Raw genomic sequence first — 17,621 nt, 5'->3', positions numbered from 1 at the left:
TAATCAAAACAACAACAAAGGTGCATTTTTGTGAAGAAGCTTTAAATGAGATGATTAATTTATTGACTTACTTCCTCTTCACTATGTTGGACACTGATGTAGTGAGATACCTGCGATGCACAAGGAGTCGATGTTTGCCCACACGCTTGTGATGTGAAGTATTCCAGATAGATGTCCATCTGTCAGGAGTGATGATCTTCACTATCTCTCCCTTCTCTCTTTTTTTTCTCTCACTCTCCCCCCCCCCCCCCCCCTCCCCTCAGTGTTTTTAATTTTAAAAAAGGCTGCATTTGCTGACAATGCTACCACTAGGTGGCGCTGCAATGGCACATGTGCAAATGCAGCATGTGCCACTAAAACGTCACAGACTGCGACTTCAGGCAGCTGCCAGGACTAAAGATGGTGCTGCTCAAATAATCACACAGAGGCAACCTAACCTAAACACATGGCAGCACACAATGGCCAGAGGGAGGGAGCAGGCTAGGGACGGGGGTAGCGGAGTGGGCCGGGGAGGGGGCAAGCGGGCCGGGGGTGGGGGGGGGGGGGGAGGGGGAGCGGAGCAGCCGGAGAGAGTGGCGAGGTGGGGAGCAGAGCAGCCGGAGAGAGGGAGGAGAAGTGCGTTTTCTGCGCATGCGCCATAAACTTGCAACAGCAAAAGACGTACCAGCCGGTCCCCACACCCGGCGACACCAAGGTCTTCGGCTGCTCGCTCCCCGCGGCTCTCTACGGCCTCTCGTTTCCGGCCCCCCCCCCCCCCATCCAGCTGTTCCCTCCAACTGCAGATCCCCATCCAGCCACTCCCTCCAGCTGAAGATCCCCCATCCAGCTGCGCTCTCCCCTACTTCTCAACTGTACTGCAAGCATTTCAGCTGTCTGGTCCCTGCTTTTTGCATCCCCCTCTTCAGGCAGTTCTGAATTTAACTCCCTCCCACTACGCCCACACCCCCCTCCCCCCCACCTCCCCCTCTCCCCCCTTTACCCCCTCTACCTCCCCATGAATGATGTGAGGGTGCTGCAAAAAGAAGCACATTTTTTTGGACTATGAACATAAAGCAAGCCATTTAGCCTAGCTGTTCCCTGCTATTGGTTATGCTACTCCTGCACCTTCCCCTCCGCTCCCATTTAATCCTGCCTACTACTGTCAGCATTGCCTTCCATTTCTTTCGCTCTTATCTACCTTTGCCTTAAAGCAACACTGAGGATGGAGAATGGTGTGGCTGCACTCCCACCTCACCAGTTGTGTACACAGCAAGAGCATTCATATTCGTGCTACCACTGGATACGGCATGCTTGTTTCTTTTAGTGCTCAGTCTCTTCTTGCTGAATGTTCCCCAAGCGCTTGACCCCTTTGGACGCCCTCTCTACTTGACAGGCAGCAGCTGGCAATTGCGGAGTCTCGCAAGGCTCTGCATGGTTGTTTCAAGGGCGGATGGAGAAACAGGTGGCTGTGTGTCCACGTGCACTGCTCTGATGGGTGCAGGAACAGGTGGCTGAATCTCAGTGTCCATCGGTACGGTGATTGGCTTTGCCAGTGTGACTGAACAGCAAGGAGAGGGTCCCGCAGTTGGGGGAAGTGGAGCTGTGAACATGCAGGCGTACGTATGGTCCATCAGCTCTTTAGGCCAGGGGGTGAAACGTTCAGGATCCATGGATTGTGGCATGTGACTGATGTCCAGCTCGTGGCCACCTCCATCCGAAGGTGCCTCTGGGCAATTGTTGGGCAAATTAATTGGCTCCATTTCATCGGCCAGTCCTTGCTGTCAGCGGAGAGTCTGTCGCCGCAGCCAGTCCAGTTTCTGCGTGAATGATGCCTTTCCACTCTGCAGCTGTTCGCTGGATTGGAGCACATGCAGTGTGCACATGCAGCCTGCACACAGCCCCAGACAATGGAAAGGATTTTAGTGCAGTGCAGTGGACTGGAACACATGCAGTGCCCCAGACAATGGAAATGTTTTCAGAGCAACTTACAACAACAGAGCAACTTACCTTGGAGCAATCTCCTCTTTCTAATAAAAATGAAGCAGACTGAAATCTCCAAAACGACTAAATAATTGCGGTAAGATGCCCGATGAAACCTCTCTTCCTTCCACATAGGGCCCAGTTCTTTGCAGACATAAAGAACATGTACACACATTGCGCCTGTTTCAGCTGAAAAAAATAAGTGACAGCCATTCACTGGTCAAGGCATTTCCCTGAGGAATGAACCAATTAGTCAAGCTGCCTGGTTTAAATTTCAAACAAAGCTTGGCAGTTAACAGTCAGTCACTAAACTGGTGCATTCTCATGGCAGCACCTCCATCAATCAGAGTTCACTTGCCAACCAATCAACACGCTCTTCTCATGCAGTATAAGTTATTGTTTCCCTTACATTGGTTATTGCATGTTGTCCTGATGAGTGCAAGATGAAAAGCTTCGACAACATGTCCCTATTTTCAGCAGTTTTCATAGTTCTATTTCCTTTTCTAATTTGCATTTTAAATGATCAATGAAATCTGTGAAAGGCCAACATCCAGGGACAGGACGTAGCAAAAGCTGGTAAAACATGGGTGGTGTTAGGACCAAGTTTAAAACTTTGTTGATTTTAGGAGGATGGGAAGATTGTGGGAGATGTGAAGCTTGAGAGAAAGTGGGTGTATGGGTTTCCACACAATATACAGGGAGGAGAGAGTGTGTCGAGTGGGGTATTTGGAGTTTGGGAGGAATGATGTAGTGTTTGTAAATTCCTGTGTTGTCTGTCTCCCTCTGGGTCTTTGTGCCTGCTAATCGGATATCTCTATTCCCCACTCTCTCCAGTGCTATTTTATCGTCCTATTTTTTAAACGAACGCCTGAACCTTCATGGAAAGATGGGCTGCATCCTGAGCGTGCTGGGATCAACGGTGATGGTAATCCATGCTCCACAGGAGGAGGAAGTTGGCACCTTGGCTGAAATGCAGGAAAAGCTCAAAGATCCAGGTATGGCAAATATCAGAGTAAAAACTGACAAGAGGGCTGCTACTTTGAACTTGTTGAGGATCAATAGCTGTCTAAACAGAGAGCAGATCCTCACTGTAGTAAGTTTTCATAATTATACAGAATCATAGATTCATTCTGCACAGAAGGAGACCATTTGGCTCAGTTTCTGTGCTGCCTCCTTGGTTAGTCCCACTGCGCGCTCTCCTGATATCCCTGTAAATTTTATCCAATTCCCTTTTGAAAGTTACTATTGAATGTGCTTCCGCCACCCTTTCAGACATCACATTCCAGATCGTCTTAACTCACTGAGTAAATAAGTTTCTCCTCACCTCCCCCTGGTTCCTCTGCCAATCTGTGTCCCCGGTTACCGAACCTCCTGCCAGTGGAAACCTAGTAGCTCGGGAGAAACTATCAAAACCCAGGGAGATTCAAAATTAGCGGAAGCTGGATTTGTTTGTACGACAGGAAGCTGACTGCCAGTTTGGTGTATTCCTATGTCCTGTACACACAGTGTGCTGCACTATTTCAGGAGGGCATCAGTGCCATCTAAACCCAGCCTTTTTGTTGACTTGCAGGTTTTATCGTGTTTGCAGTGTGTGTTGTCACCAGCTGCCTAATCCTGATCCTGCTGGCAGCTCCACGGTATGGGCAGAAGAATGTCTTGGTCTACATCCTTATCTGCTCCGTCATCGGCTCCCTCTCCGTCTCATGCGTCAAGGGCCTGGGGATTGCCATCAAGGAGCTGTTTGTGGGCCGCCCTGTGCTGGCACAGCCGGTGACCTGGATCCTGCTGGGGTGTCTGATAGTTTGTGTGAGCACACAGATCAACTACCTGAATAAAGCCCTGGACATCTTCAACACCTCCATTGTCACACCCATTTACTACGTCATCTTCACCACCGCCGTCATGACCTGTTCGGCTATCCTATTCAAGGAGTGGTATCACATGACCATTGACAATATCATGGGCACCATAAGCGGGTTTGTCATCATCGTCGTTGGGATTTTTCTGCTCCATGCCTTCAAGAACATCAGCTTCACCCCGGGCACCCTGCCCCTGTTTCTCAGGACGGACGAGTCTGGCAGTGAGTGGAGCGGGGTGGCGAGGAGCCAGCCATATCGAGCTCTGCCAGACCAGGGAACAGAAATCCTCAGCTGCCCAGGTGAAGATGGGACCGTGCATTGTTTCATCTGAGGCCTCACTTGAAGGAAATGGGGGCTGCTGTGGAGATGTTGAGCTATGCAGTGAGTTCGAAGCACTTCATATTCCTCCACATAAATCTGGTTCAACTCTGCTCCATTGGTCGTTGCTCCCAGGTTAAGCCCGGGTCTGCTGTCCTTTCAGCCAGCACGTGCTGGGAATTCTCTTCCTCCTTTTTGTCTTGAGGTGCAATCCCTCATCAGTTTGAGCCGATGCTGTTTAAATTGAATAGACTCTGGCCCACTCCACATAAAGCTGCCACTGCACCACAGTGTCCTGTTGTGACCGAAGAGAAGTAAATGTGGCCCTTTTTGAATATTTAAAAGGGTGGAGCAGTGGCATCTGACAGCAGGACTCATTCAAAACATGGTGTATGAGATTGCAAGTACCAACTTGCAGCAAGGGGTTAGCACACAGCTGGGAGTCCCACCCAACCTCTGCAATACTGTCAGACACAAATTTAACAGGACGGGAAGTGGATTTTTATTGTGTATTGAAACAAATCATGTTAGTAAGTCAGCAAAGCACAAATATGAAAATCTGTATCTTTCAGCAGCTGAGGACTTGGACGATATATGGACTGAATTGACTAATTATAGAAAGGTTTGGAGAATGTGTGACTACCAAGAGGGTTAGTGAGCTTTGAGAAACAGCACTGCTGTCACTAAGGTTTTGGTGCGAGTACATTTACTGTTCAAATTGTTCTTATCTCAAATGCCAGCAGTCACAGATCAGCAGCTGTCAGTACTCACCTGGTAACACTCTGCTGAAAGATTCTCCACCCCAAACAACCTACCATTGGCAGCATGCAACATGAAACTGAGCACTTAGTGCAAAGATTTCACCCTGAAAGTAAATAGGATCATGTGCTCTCCTGCAGGACATACTATTAGTGCACAGGTTAAAGGGAGCTGTATCTTTTTGTTTTGAAGATGGCCTTTAAAAGGCCCCTTTTAAGTATTTTTGTCAAGGGGGGCCTTTATTTTTCAGGCCCCCTTTATATAAATTTTTAAAAATAACTTTGAAAGCAGATAAATAAACAAAAACTCAAATTCAAACGCAATCTGTGCATCTATGATGCATTCCAGCCCCTGCAGCGCCCACCAGTCGCGGATGGCCTCAAGCGAACTGGCAGACGCCGCATCTTGCTCCTCCCCAGGAAACCTGGGCGTGAACGTAACTTCGGAAGAGTGACAGGCAATCCGGGAAGACGGACGAGATCCTCTGCCCGGCCCAACCGCCTCCGCACCGGGTGCCCAAAAATCACGAGCATGGGGCTGAAATGCAACCAAAACCTGAGGAGCAGCCCCATTTAAATAGAGTAGCTTCCACCTTGCACACTCCATTTCTACAGCAAACACTGATTCGTCCAGGCTGCAGAAATTACAGGTGGCCTGGGAGTCTGTAAACCTACTTAAAAGTTTATTGCACAGGACTGCCCCATGCAGCACCCTCCACCCCAGGTCCTCATTGTAAAGGGGAAGGACTCCCGCATAGAGAGACCTCCACAAGGGCTTCCCCTCACCGCCAGATGACAACACAGACTGTCCCAGGAGGTCCAGGCGGCAGATGAGGGCGAGGAAGTGGAGAATGCAGGAGCAGCCCGTACAGGAAACCCCTCCGCGCGGTGTGGAATCGCATGGAGGGCATTTCTGAGAGGCAACTCTGGTTGTGTGGGACCAGCTCCCGAGGAGGGTTTCTGAGCTGGGTCCAACGAGCAGTTCTGGCCGAGTGGAGGTCAGCCGGGCCGGGAACACTCCACGCTCCCAAGTCCCCTCGTCACCCGCAGATCGGGGTGTCCCGGCAGCTTCGGCTTCACCACCCATCAGTCCGTCCCCAGAGCCGGCCGACCGGACAGAAAAGGCGCTCTCCTCCACCGGTGGGGAAGCACCCTGACTGGAGGCGACCTTGTTCCAGACTCTGAATGGATCCCAGAAAAAGACAGGTGGCTAATACTCGCCACCGGGAGCTGCATGTCGTCTTGAAGGCCGTGCCCCGGCGGAAAAAATACGTCACCAGCGCACACCATCTGGGAGGAAGCTCGTCGTACAGGTATCTCTTCAGGGTCCAAAGGCAGAGAGTCACAGCCTGGGTGCGGATGCACACCAGCGACTGACCGCCCTCCTCGATCGGGAGACTCAGGACCGCGGCAGAGACCCAGTGTTTCCTCTTGCCCCAGAAGAAATCGACGAGTTTTTTCTGGATCTTGGTGGCAAATACAGGGGGCGGGGCCAAAGTGACCAACCGGTACCACAACATGGAGGCCACCAGTTGGTTTATGACCAACGCTCGGCCCCTGTAGGAAAGCACTCAGAGCAGTCCTGTCCAGCGCCCCAGCCGAGCGGTGACTTTCGCCTCCAACTCCTGCCAGTTTGCCGGCCAGGCTTCCTCAGCGGGGCTAAGGTGGACTCCCAGATAGAGGAGGTGCGTGGTGCTCCACGCAAAAGGTGTCATCTCCTCCGGCAGGGAGTCCACCCGCCACTGACCAACCAGGAGTCCGGAACATTTCTCCCAATTGATCCTCGCGGAGGACGCGGCAGAAAAGGTCTGCTGGCAGTCGCGCATCCTCCGCAAGTCAACGGGATCTGTGATTGCGAGGAGCACGTCGTCGGCGTAAGCCGAGAGGATGACCCGCATGGCCGGCTCGCGCAGAGCCAATCCCGCCAACCTCCTGCGAAGCAGGCACAGGAAGGACTCCACGCAGATGGTATACAATTGGCCGGACATGGGACACCCCTGACGCACTCCTCTCCCAAATCGAAGGGGCGCCGTCAAGGACCCGTTAACTTTGACTAGACACTCTGCGGCGGCGTATAAAAGTCGGACCCGGGCCACAAAATGCGGCCCGAGTCCGAAATGGCGCAGAGTCCCGAAAAGGTAATCGTGATCCACCCTGTCGAACGCCTTCTCCTGATCGAGGGAGAGAAAGGCGACCGACTGACCAGCCCTCTGGGAAAGATGGATCAGGTCCCGGACCAGGTGGATGTTGTCCTGGATGGACCGGCCCGGGACCGTGTAGGACTGGTCGGGGTGGATCATGTGGGCCATCACGGAGCCCAGGCGGGTAGACATAGCCCGGGCAAAGATCTTATAATCCGTGCTGAGGAGGGAGACCGGACGCCAGTTTTTAAGCAGGCGGAGATCGCCCCTCTTAGGCAGCAGGACGATGACCGCCCTGCGCCACGAGAGGGGCATCTCCCCGGTCGCCAGGCTTTCCCCCAGGACCCGCGTGTAATCGTCCCCCAGGACGTCCCAGAACGCCCTGAGGAACTCCACGGTCAACCCATCCAGCCCTGGGGATTTGCCCCTCGAGAGCTGGTGGATGGCACCAGTCAGCTCCGCCAAAGTGAGCGGAGCCTCCAATCCTTCGGCGCCCTCCGGGCTGACCTGCAGCAGATCCTCCCACAAAACTCTGCGCGCATCCTCGCTGGACGGATCCGGAGAGAACAACGCACTGTAATAAGTCCGGACCAAGAGGCCCATTCCCTCCGGATCCGTGATGGAGGATCCGTCATCGGCCAGCAGCTCAACGAGCTGCTTACGGACCCCCCGCCATTTTTCCAGCGAGTAGAAGAAGGGAGCGGCGCGGTCCAAATCTTCCAGGATCTGGATCCGCGACCTCACGTACGCGCCTCGGGACCCTATGAGCTGCAGGTCCCTCAGCGCGCCCTTCTTCTCTTTGTACGCCTGCCACAGGGCCGGGTCCACGACGGCATGACCGAGGCGGGACTCCAAGTCGAGCACCTCCCTCTCAAGGCGCCCGATCTCGGCTTCCCGCCTCTTGGTCGACCCCTTCGCGTACTCCTGACAGAAGACGCGGATGTGAGTCTTGCCCACATCCCACCATAGCCTCAAGGAGGGGAAGCCCCCCTGCTTCCTTCTCCAGTCGGCCCAGAATCGACAGAACGAGTCCCGAAATCGCACGTCCTCCAGCAGCCGGTTGTTAAAGTGCCAGTACGCGAACCCCGCCCGCGTGCGGAGCGGAGTGAACTCTGCCCACACCAGGCGGTGGTCCGAGCACGGCACCAGCCGCATGGAGGCCGCCGAGACACGGGAGACGTACGCCTGCGAAATGTAGAGGCGGTCGATTCGCGACCCCCCTCCTCCAGACCTCCACGTGAAGGCGCTGGAGTCGGGATGGAGATTCCGCCAGACGTCCACCAAGTTAAGGGAGCTGATCAGTCCCCTCAACTTCTCCACCGACGCTTGGCCGCGCTGGGGACCGGAGCGATCCCCCACCTCGAGGGTGCAGTTAAAATCCCCCCCGAGGATGATGCACTCGCCGCTATCGATGGAGCTCAAGAGAGCGGACACTTCTTCAAAGAAGCGCGCTTGCAAAGCGCCGGGCCTGGGCGCGTACACGTTCACAAAGTGGAGCGGCACGCTACCCAGGCGAACGGCGAGGTGGAGCAAGCGGCCCGGCACTAGCTCCTTGACCCCCAAGATCTCCGGCTGAAAAGTCGGGGCCAACAAGATAGCCACCCCACTAGAAATAGGGGTGAGGTGACTCATGTAGACCCCACCCTGCCACTCCAGGAGCCAGGTGGCTTCGTCTCCCGGAACGGTGTGGGTTTCCTGCAGAAAGCTCACCGCGTATCTCCCTTCCCTAAGGACTGAGAGATTGTGAAATCTGCGGTGAGCCCCTCTGCTGCCGTTGATGTTGAGGCTGGCTATGGTTATCTTCATGTCAAAGGTACGTAAAACCCGTCACCAACAGCTCACTGTGAGGAGGGAGTGGAAGTGCACCTGGCCCTCCACTCCCCCAGCAACCCATTGAGGAACACATTAAAACGGCGCCTCTCAACCAGTTTCACGTCCGCGCGCTTGCCCGCTATCTTAAGGGCGGCACGGACGGACTGGATGATCAGCGCCAGATTCGACCAACGGTCGAGGGCCAGCTGACCTTTATTGCGGCAACCTCTGCAAGCCGCGAGGAAATCCCGGAGTTCCGCCGTGGGGATGAGAGGAGATTCGGTGGGAGGCACGAGGGACTCCACCACCTCACTGGCGATGGAATCAAGATCATCCTCCGTGCCCCGCACCGAATCCCCATCCTCCTCCGGGTCGTCACCGCCAGCGGCCGACACATCCACCACACACTGTGGGGCGGACGTCCCGGCCGCGCCAGCTGGTCCCGCCTCCGTCACGATCCCACCCCCAGGATCGAGGGCGGAGGAGTCCTCTCTGGGTTCTATTGTGAAACTGGAGCCTGTAGGCACCAGCGGTTCAGGACCCCCCTCCACCTCCATCCCCAGGCCAATGACTGGTCCAGGGGAGACAGAAGTTCCGGACTCCGGGAAACCAGCCGGAGCCGAGACTGGAGGCGGCGAGAGGAGGCCATCTCCCGCTCCGCCAGCACCCACAGGCCCAGCAGATGGGGCAGCATTCTCAGTTATAACTGGGTCGGGTGTCTCCTGGTTGGTGGTGGACTCCGGCTGGGAGGCCCGACCCTCTGGGGCCTCGCCCTCCCCTTCATTCAGGACACCCGACCCAGTAGCAGTGGCGGAATGGGCGGTTTCCCCAGGCTCCCCCACCACAAGCAGGGCCCCACTTACTCCTTCAGGAGGGGCCTCACGTACCGGGGCCATCCCCTCCCCTCCATCCTGAGGAATAGGGAGCACCTGCCCGGACTTTGCAGCCTTGGTGGTGGCGGTAGGGGGCACCTGAGGACCAGAAACAGGAGGCAGCTCCCCTCCAACAGATGGGCCCTGCACCTCAGGGCCCTGTGTTATTTCTGTGCCTTCTCCTCTTTTTTGCACTTGGGCGCGGAGACTCAGAGACCTCCATGTCATCAGAGGCCTCCGCCTCCGCACCCTTTTTTCCTTTTTTAGTCACCCTGGGCCTGAGCCCAGCCCTGGGACAGGTGGATTCCATGGGAATGGGCTTTGGGCTGAGCTCAGGCTCGGGTTGAGTCAAAGTGTCCAGGGGACGCGCCTCACGATGTTTCTTTTTTCCCCGCGTCTTCCTTCCGCTCGGACGGATGCTCCCCTCCCCGCCAGAGGCTGTGAAAACCACAGCCTCCGGAACCGACTGAGCGGTGTCTGTTGGATGTGCGGGGGGAGTGGGAGGAGGTGCTGTGGAACCACTCTGGGCTGCCGAGGTGGAGCTGGCGGCCGGGAGGTTGGGGCAGTTCTTCCGAACATGCCCCACCCCCTTGCAGACGTGGCACCGCGCCCCGTCCGAGGTCCAAAAGACGCGGTAGGCCGTCCCCTGGAACTCCACATTAAATTGGCCCTCCGTGTCCTCCTCCCGCGCCAGCTGCATAAATAACTGGCGGCGGAAGGAGTAGACATGTTGGAGGCTGTGCTCCCGAAGACCAAGCCGGACTGGGGTGATCCCCGACCTCACCTCCCCCAGATGGTGCAGGTGGGGGAGGAGGAGCTCACTGGGAATGAAGGGTGGGACGTTGGACAACATTATCCGATGCGCAGTGGCCCCCAGAGGGTCCACTGGCAGGAAGGTCCCCCCCACAGTGAGCCCTTTACTCAGGGCCAGGGACACCGCCCGCTCGGTCTTCAAAAAGAACACAGCCTTCCCATACATCTTTGAGGCCGCAACAATGGCCGAGGGGCCGACAACCACGGCCATTGCCTTAACGCAGGCCTCAATAGACATGTTGGGGTGGGGATAGCTCTTCACCCCATGGCTGCATGTCAATAATTTAAAGGGTGACGGGGCCACGTGGGCAGCCACAGAAGCTGCAGCTGCGTAGGTAGTAGAGGGCCCCGCCACCGGTGATGAAGGGCTTGCCATGGGTCCAAGAGCTAAACCCACCCCAAATTGTGGACTTGCACACCAAATATCAGCGATTTAACTGAAAATATTGAATGTGTAGTAAAGACAAACAAACAAACAACAGATTAGTGGAGAGGCTGAGGTAATAGAGGAGAGGCAAAGGCAGGCTGGAAGGGATGACTTGCTTTCTGGAGGTGGTGCTCACAGTACACTTAAAACAGTCTTTGAAGTTGGTCTTCCGGTCTTCTGGTTGGGGGAGTCGTCTTCACCTGGGTCAGCTGAAGCTGCCCAGGCACTATCTATCCCCTTCCGTCTGTTTAGCTGGGCAGCTTCAGCTGACCCAGGCTTGGCAATTGGGGTGGGGAGGGAGCTTTCCTGTGTGCTTTTGCAGCAGCACAGATTCCTGTTGAATTGGCAGCCCCACCCCTTGTTGTTCCAGCCACTTGTTCCTCCCCCAACAGTCCAAAGTAAATTACTGGTGTTCAGCACCCACCTCCAGACAAAGCCTTGTTTCCAACAAAAAAAGAATGTCACTTTCTTCTCTTTTAAAGGTGATTGTTGTTGGAGTTTTCCTCTGCTTGTTTGTAGAAGCTCTCCCTTGCTCAGTGTAGCTCCTCTCTCCACCTCTGCAACCTCCAACTGCCACCAGCACTCTCAGCTGCACCTCGTTGAGACACGCAACACTCAGGTTTCCCAATCAGAGAACAGCCAACCCCATTTTTTTTTTTTATGATGGGGACAGTGTAGAGGGAGCTTTACTCTGTATCTAACCCCATTTTTTTTTTTTTTTTTTCTTTTTGTAGAGGGAGCTTTACTCTGTATCTAACCCCGTTTTTTTTTTTTTTTTAATTTTTGTATCTAACCTCGTTTTTTTTTTTTTTAAACAAGGTGACCTTTATACCCCAGGCCCCTTTTATATTTTTCACATCGAGGGGGCCTTTATCCCTCAGGCCCCCTTTATGTACATATTTACAGTTTTAAAATAACTTTATTAAAACAGATAAATAAACAAAAAACTCAAATTAAAATGCCATTCTCGGCGTCGACGATGCACTCCAGTCCCTGCGGTGCCCACCGGTCGCGGAAGGCCTCAAGCGTACCGGCGGACACCGCATGCTCCTTTTCCAGGGACACCCGGGCGCGAACGTAACCGCGGAAGAGGGGCAGGCAATCAGGGAGGACGGAACCCCCGACGGCCCGCAACCTGGACCTGTGAATTGCCACCTTGGCCAGGCCCAGGAGCAGACCGACGAGGAGATCCTCCTCCCGGCCCAAGCCCCTCCGCACCGGGTGCCCAAAGATCAGGAGCGTGGGACTGAAGTGCAGCCAGAATTTGAGGAGCAGCCCCTTCAGATACTCAAATAGGGGCTGCAACCTCGCACACTCCGTATAAATGTGGAACACGGACTCGTCCAGGCCGCAGAAAGTACAGGTGGCCTGGGAGTCCGTGAACCTACTTAAAAGCCTATTGCACGGGACTGCTCTGTGCAGCACCCTCCACCCCAGGTCCCCGATGTAAAGGGGGAAGACTCCCGCGTAGAGAGACCTCCATCGGGGTTTCCCCTCGCCGCCAGATGGCAACGCGGACCGCCAGGGCGTGTCCGGCCGGCTGACGAGGGCGAGGAAGTGGAAAGTGTGCAGGAGCAGCCCGTACAGGAAACCCCTCCGCGCCGATTGGAATGGCACGGAGGGCATTCCCGAGAGGCAGCTCGGGTTGTGCGGGACCGGCTCCCGAGGAGGGTTTCGGGGCCTGGGTCCGATGAGCAGTTCCGGCCCAGCGGGGGTCAGCTCGGCCGGGATCGCTCCGCACTCCCGAGCCCCCTCGCCACCCACAGTGAGGGGCGTCCCGGGGGTTTCAGCTACTCCTCCGCCCGCCGGACCGTCCCCGGAGTCGGCCGCCCGGACAGCCGAGGCGCTCTCCTCCGCCGGCGGGGGAGCGCCCTGACTGGAGGCGACCATGTTCCAGACTCGGAAAAGATCCCGGTAAAAGACAGGCAACTCCCTCAGAGAGGCGCAGCTAACGGACTCCACCGGGAGCTGCGTGTCGTCTTGAAGGCAGTGACACTGGCGGAAAAAATACGTCGCCAGCGCACACCATCTGGGAGGACGCTCGACGTACAGGTATCTCTGCAGGGTCCGAAGGCGGAGAGTCGCAGCCTGGGTGCGGACGCACACCAGCGACTGACCGCCCTCCTCGATCGGGAGACTCATGACCGCGGCAGAGACCCAGTGTTTCCTCTTGCCCCAGAAGAAATCGACGAGTTTCTTCTGGATCTTGGTGGCAAATACAGGGGGCGGGGCCAAAGTGACCAACCGGTACCACAGCATGGAGGCCACCAGTTGGTTTATGACCAACGCTCGGCCCCTGTAGGAAAGCACTCGGAGCAGTCCTGTCCAGCGCCCCAGCCGAGCGGTGACTTTCGCCTCCAACTCCTGCCAGTTTGCCGGCCAGGCTTCCTCAGCGGGGCTAAGGTGGACTCCCAGATAGAGGAGGTGCGTGGTGCTCCACGCAAAAGGTGTCATCTCCTCCGGCAGGGAATCCACCCGCCACTGACCAACCAGGAGTCCGGAACATTTCTCCCAATTGATCCTCGCGGAGGACGCGGCAGAAAAGGTCTGCTGGCAGTCGCGCATCCTCCGCGAGTCAACGGGATCTGTGATTGCGAGGAGCACGTCGTCGGCGTAAGCCGAGAGGACGACCCGCATGGCCGGCTCGCGCAGAGCCAATCCCGTCAACCTCCTGCGAAGCAGGCACAGGAAGGGCTCCACGCAGATGGTATACAATTGGCCGGACATGGGGCACCCCTGACGCACTCCTCTCCCAAATCGAAGGGGCGCCGTCAAGGACCCGTTAACTTTGACTAGACACTCTGCGGCGGCGTATAAAAGTCGGACCCGGGCCACGAAATGCGGCCCGAGTCCGAAAGCGCGCAGAGTCCCGAAAAGGTAATCGTGATCCACCCTGTCGAACGCCTTCTCCTGATCGAGGGAGAGAAAGGCGACCGACTGACCAGTCCTCTGGGAAAGATGGATCAGGTCCCGGACCAGGTGGATGTTGTCCTGGATGGACCGGCCCGGGACCGTGTAGGACTGGTCGGGGTGGATCATGTGGGCCAGCACGGAGCCCAGGCGGGTAGACATAGCCCGGGCAAAGATCTTATAATCCGTGCTGAGGAGGGAGACCGGACGCCAGTTTTTAAGCAGGCGGAGATCGCCCCTCTTCGGCAGCAGGACGATGACCGCCCTGCGCCACGAGAGGGGCATCTCCCCGGTCGCCAGGCTTTCCCCCAGGACCCGCGCGTAATCGTCCCCCAGGACGTCCCAGAACGCCCTGAGGAACTCCACGGTCAACCCATCCAGCCCTGGGGATTTGCCCCTCGAGAGCTGGTGGAGGGCGCCAGTCAGCTCCGCCAACGTGAGCGGAGCCTCCAATCCTTCGGCGCCCTCCGGGCTGACCTGCGGCAGGTCCTCCCACAAAACTCTGCGCGCATCCTCGCTGGACGGATCCGGAGAGAACAACGCACTGTAATACGTCCGGACCAGGAGGCCCATTCCCTCCGGATCCGTGATGGAGGATCCGTCGTCGGCCAGCAGCTCGACAAGCTGCTTACGGACCCCCCGCCATTTTTCCAGCGAGTAGAAGAAGGGTGAGGCGCGGTCCAAATCTTCCAGGATCTGGATCCGCGACCTCACGTACGCGCCTCGGGACCCTATGAGCTGCAGGTTCCTCAGCGCGCCCTTCTCTTTGTACGCCTGCCACAGGGCCGGGTCCGCGACGGCATGACCGAGGCGGGATTCCAAGTCGAGCACCTCCCTCTCAAGGCGCCCGACCTCGGCTTCCCGCCTCTTGGTCGACCCCTTCGCGTACTCCTGACAGAAGACGCGGATGTGAGTCTTGCCCACATCCCACCATAGCCTCAAGGAGGGGAAGCCCCCCTGCTTCCTTCTCCAGTCGGCCCAGAATCGACAGAACGAGTCCCGAAATCGCACGTCCTCCAGCAGCCGGTTGTTAAAGTGCCAGTACGCGGACCCCGCCCGCGTGCGGAGCGGAGTGAACTCCGCCCACACCAGGCGGTGGTCCGAGCACGGCACCAGCCGCATGGAGGCCGCCGAAACGCGGGAGACGTACGCCTGCGAAATGTAGAGGCGGTCGATTCGCGACCCCCCTCCTCCAGACCTCCACGTGAAGGCGCTGGAGTCGGGATGGAGATTCCGCCAGACGTCCACCAAGTTAAGGGAGCTGATCAGTCCCCTCAACTTCTCCACCGACGCTTGGCCGCGCTGGGGACCGGAGCGATCCCCCACCTCGAGGGTGCAGTTAAAATCCCCCCCGAGGATGATGCACTCGCCGCTGTCGATGGAGCTCAAGAGAGCGGACACTTCTTCAAAGAAGCGCGCTTGCAAAGCGCCGGGCCTGGGCGCGTACACGTTCACAAAGTGGAGCGGCACGCTACCCAGGCGAACGGCGAGGTGGAGCAAGCGGCCCGGCACTAGCTCCTTGACCCCCAAGATCTCCGGCTGAAAAGTCGGGGCCAACAAGATAGCCACCCCACTAGAAATAGGGGTGAGGTGACTCATGTAGACCCCACCCTGCCACTCCAGGAGCCAGGTGGCTTCGTCTCCCGGAACGGTGTGGGTTTCCTGCAGAAAGCTCACCGCGTATCTCCCTTCCCTAAGGACTGAGAGATTGTGAAATCTGCGGTGAGCCCCTCTGCTGCCGTTGATGTTGAGGCTGGCTATGGTTATCTTCATGTCAAAGGTACGTAAAACCCGTCACCAACAGCTCACTGTGAGGAGGGAGTGGAAGTGCACCTGGCCCTCCACTCCCCCAGCAACCCATTGAGGAACACATTAAAACGGCGCCTCTCAACCAGTTTCACGTCTGCGCGCTTGCCCGCTATCTTAAGGGCGGCACGGACGGACTGGATGATCAGCGCCAGATTCGACCAACGGTCGAGGGCCAGCTGAACTTTATTGCGGCAACCTCTGCAAGCCGCGAGGAAATCCCGGAGTTCCGCCGTGGGGATGAGAGGGGATTCGGTGGGAGGCACGAGGGACTCCACCACCTCACTGGCGATGGAATCAAGATCATCCTCCGTGCCCCGCACCGAATCCCCATCCTCCTCCGGGTCGTCACCGCCAGCGGCCGACACATCCACCACACACTGTGGGGCGGACGTCCCGGCCGCGCCAGCTGGTCCCGCCTCCGTCACGATCCCACCCCCAGGATCGATGGCGGAGGAGTCCTCTCTGGGTTCTATTGTGAAACTGGAGCCTGTAGGCACCAGCGGTTCAGGACCCCCCTCCACCTCCATCCCCAGGCCAATGACTGGTCCAGGGGAGACAGAAGTTCCGGACTCCGGGAAACCAGCCGGAGCCGAGACTGGAGGCGGCGAGAGGAGGCCATCTCCCGCTCCGCCAGCACCCACAGGCCCAGCAGATGGGGCAGCATTCTCAGTTATAACTGGGTCGGGTGTCTCCTGGTTGGTGGTGGACTCCGGCTGGGAGGCCCGACCCTCTGGGGCCTCGCCCTCCCCTTCATTCAGAACACCCGACCCAGTAGCAGTGGCGGAATGGGCGGTTTCCCCAGGCTCCCCCACCACAAGCAGGGCCCCACTTACTCCTTCAGGAGGGGCCTCACGTACCGGGGCCATCCCCTCCCCTCCATCCTGAGGAATAGAGTGCACCTGCCCGGACTTTGCAGCCTTGGTGGTGGCGGTAGGGGGCACCTGAGGACCAGAAACAGGAGGCAGCTCCCCTCCAACAGATGGGCCCTGCACCTCAGGGCCCTGTGTTATTTCTGTGGAGGGGTGCCTTCTCCTCTTTTTCGCACTTGGGCGCGGAGACTCAGAGACCTCCATGTCATCAGAGGCCTCCGCCTCCGCACCCTTTTTTCCTTTTTTAGTCACCCTGGGCCTGAGCCCAGCCCTGGGACAGGTGGATTCCATGGGAATGGGCTTTGGGCTGAGCTCAGGCTCGGGTTGAGTCAAAGTGTCCAGGGGACGCGCCTCACGATGTTTCTTTTTTCCCCGCGTCTTCCTTCCGCTCGGACGGACGCTCCCCTCCCCGCCAGAGGCTGTGAAAACCACAGCCTCCGGAACCGACTGAGCGGTGTCTGTTGGATGTGCAGGGGGAGTGGGAGGAGGTGCTGTGGAACCACTCTGGGCCGCCGAGGTGGAGCTGGCGGCCGGGAGGTTGGGGCAGTTCTTCCGAACATGCCCCACCCCCTTGCAGACGTGGCACCGCGCCCCGTCCGAGGTCCAAAAGACGCGGTAGGCCGTCCCCTGGAACTCCACATTAAATTGGCCCTCCGTGTCCTCCTCCCGTGCCAGCTGCATAAATAACTGGCGGCGGAAGGAGTAGACATGTTGGAGGCTGTGCTCCCGAAGACCAAGCCGGACTGGGGTGATCCCCGACCTCACCTCCCCCAGATGGTGTAGGTGGGGGAGGAGGAGCTCACTGGGAATGAAGGGTGGGACGTTGGACAACATTATCCGATGCGCAGTGGCCCCCAGAGGGTCCACTGGCAGGAAGGTCCCCCCCACAGTGAGCCCTTTACTCAGGGCCAGGGACACCGCCCGCTCGGTCTTCAAAAAGAACACAGCCTTCCCATACATTTTTGAGGCCGCAACAATGGCCGAGGGGCCGACAACCACGGCCATTGCCTTAACGCAGGCCTCAATAGACATGTTGGGGTGGGGATAGCTCTTCACCCCATGGCTGCATGTCAA

General features: G+C 57.2%; 1 protein-coding gene across 1 annotated transcript in view; it reads left to right on the top strand.

The window, feature by feature from the left end:
* LOC137377451 (magnesium transporter NIPA2-like) overlaps positions 1-6,223 on the top strand; it is a 10,556-nt gene extending 4,333 nt beyond the window's left edge. Inside the window, exons 4-6 of the mRNA XM_068047030.1 lie at positions 1,827-1,911; positions 2,794-2,954; positions 3,530-6,223. Coding sequence (XP_067903131.1) covers positions 1,827-1,911; positions 2,794-2,954; positions 3,530-4,149 — 866 coding nt within the window. The 3' untranslated portion in view covers positions 4,150-6,223. The remainder of the gene's footprint in view (positions 1-1,826; positions 1,912-2,793; positions 2,955-3,529) is intronic.
* Positions 6,224-17,621: the final 11,398 nt, after the last annotated feature.

The sequence above is a fragment of the Heterodontus francisci genome, chromosome 15 (assembly GCF_036365525.1).
Source record: "Heterodontus francisci isolate sHetFra1 chromosome 15, sHetFra1.hap1, whole genome shotgun sequence".
In the NCBI taxonomy this organism is placed as follows: domain Eukaryota; kingdom Metazoa; phylum Chordata; class Chondrichthyes; order Heterodontiformes; family Heterodontidae; genus Heterodontus; species Heterodontus francisci.
Note: the sequence above shows the minus strand (reverse complement) of the source record. Positions and strands in the feature narration are given on the sequence as shown.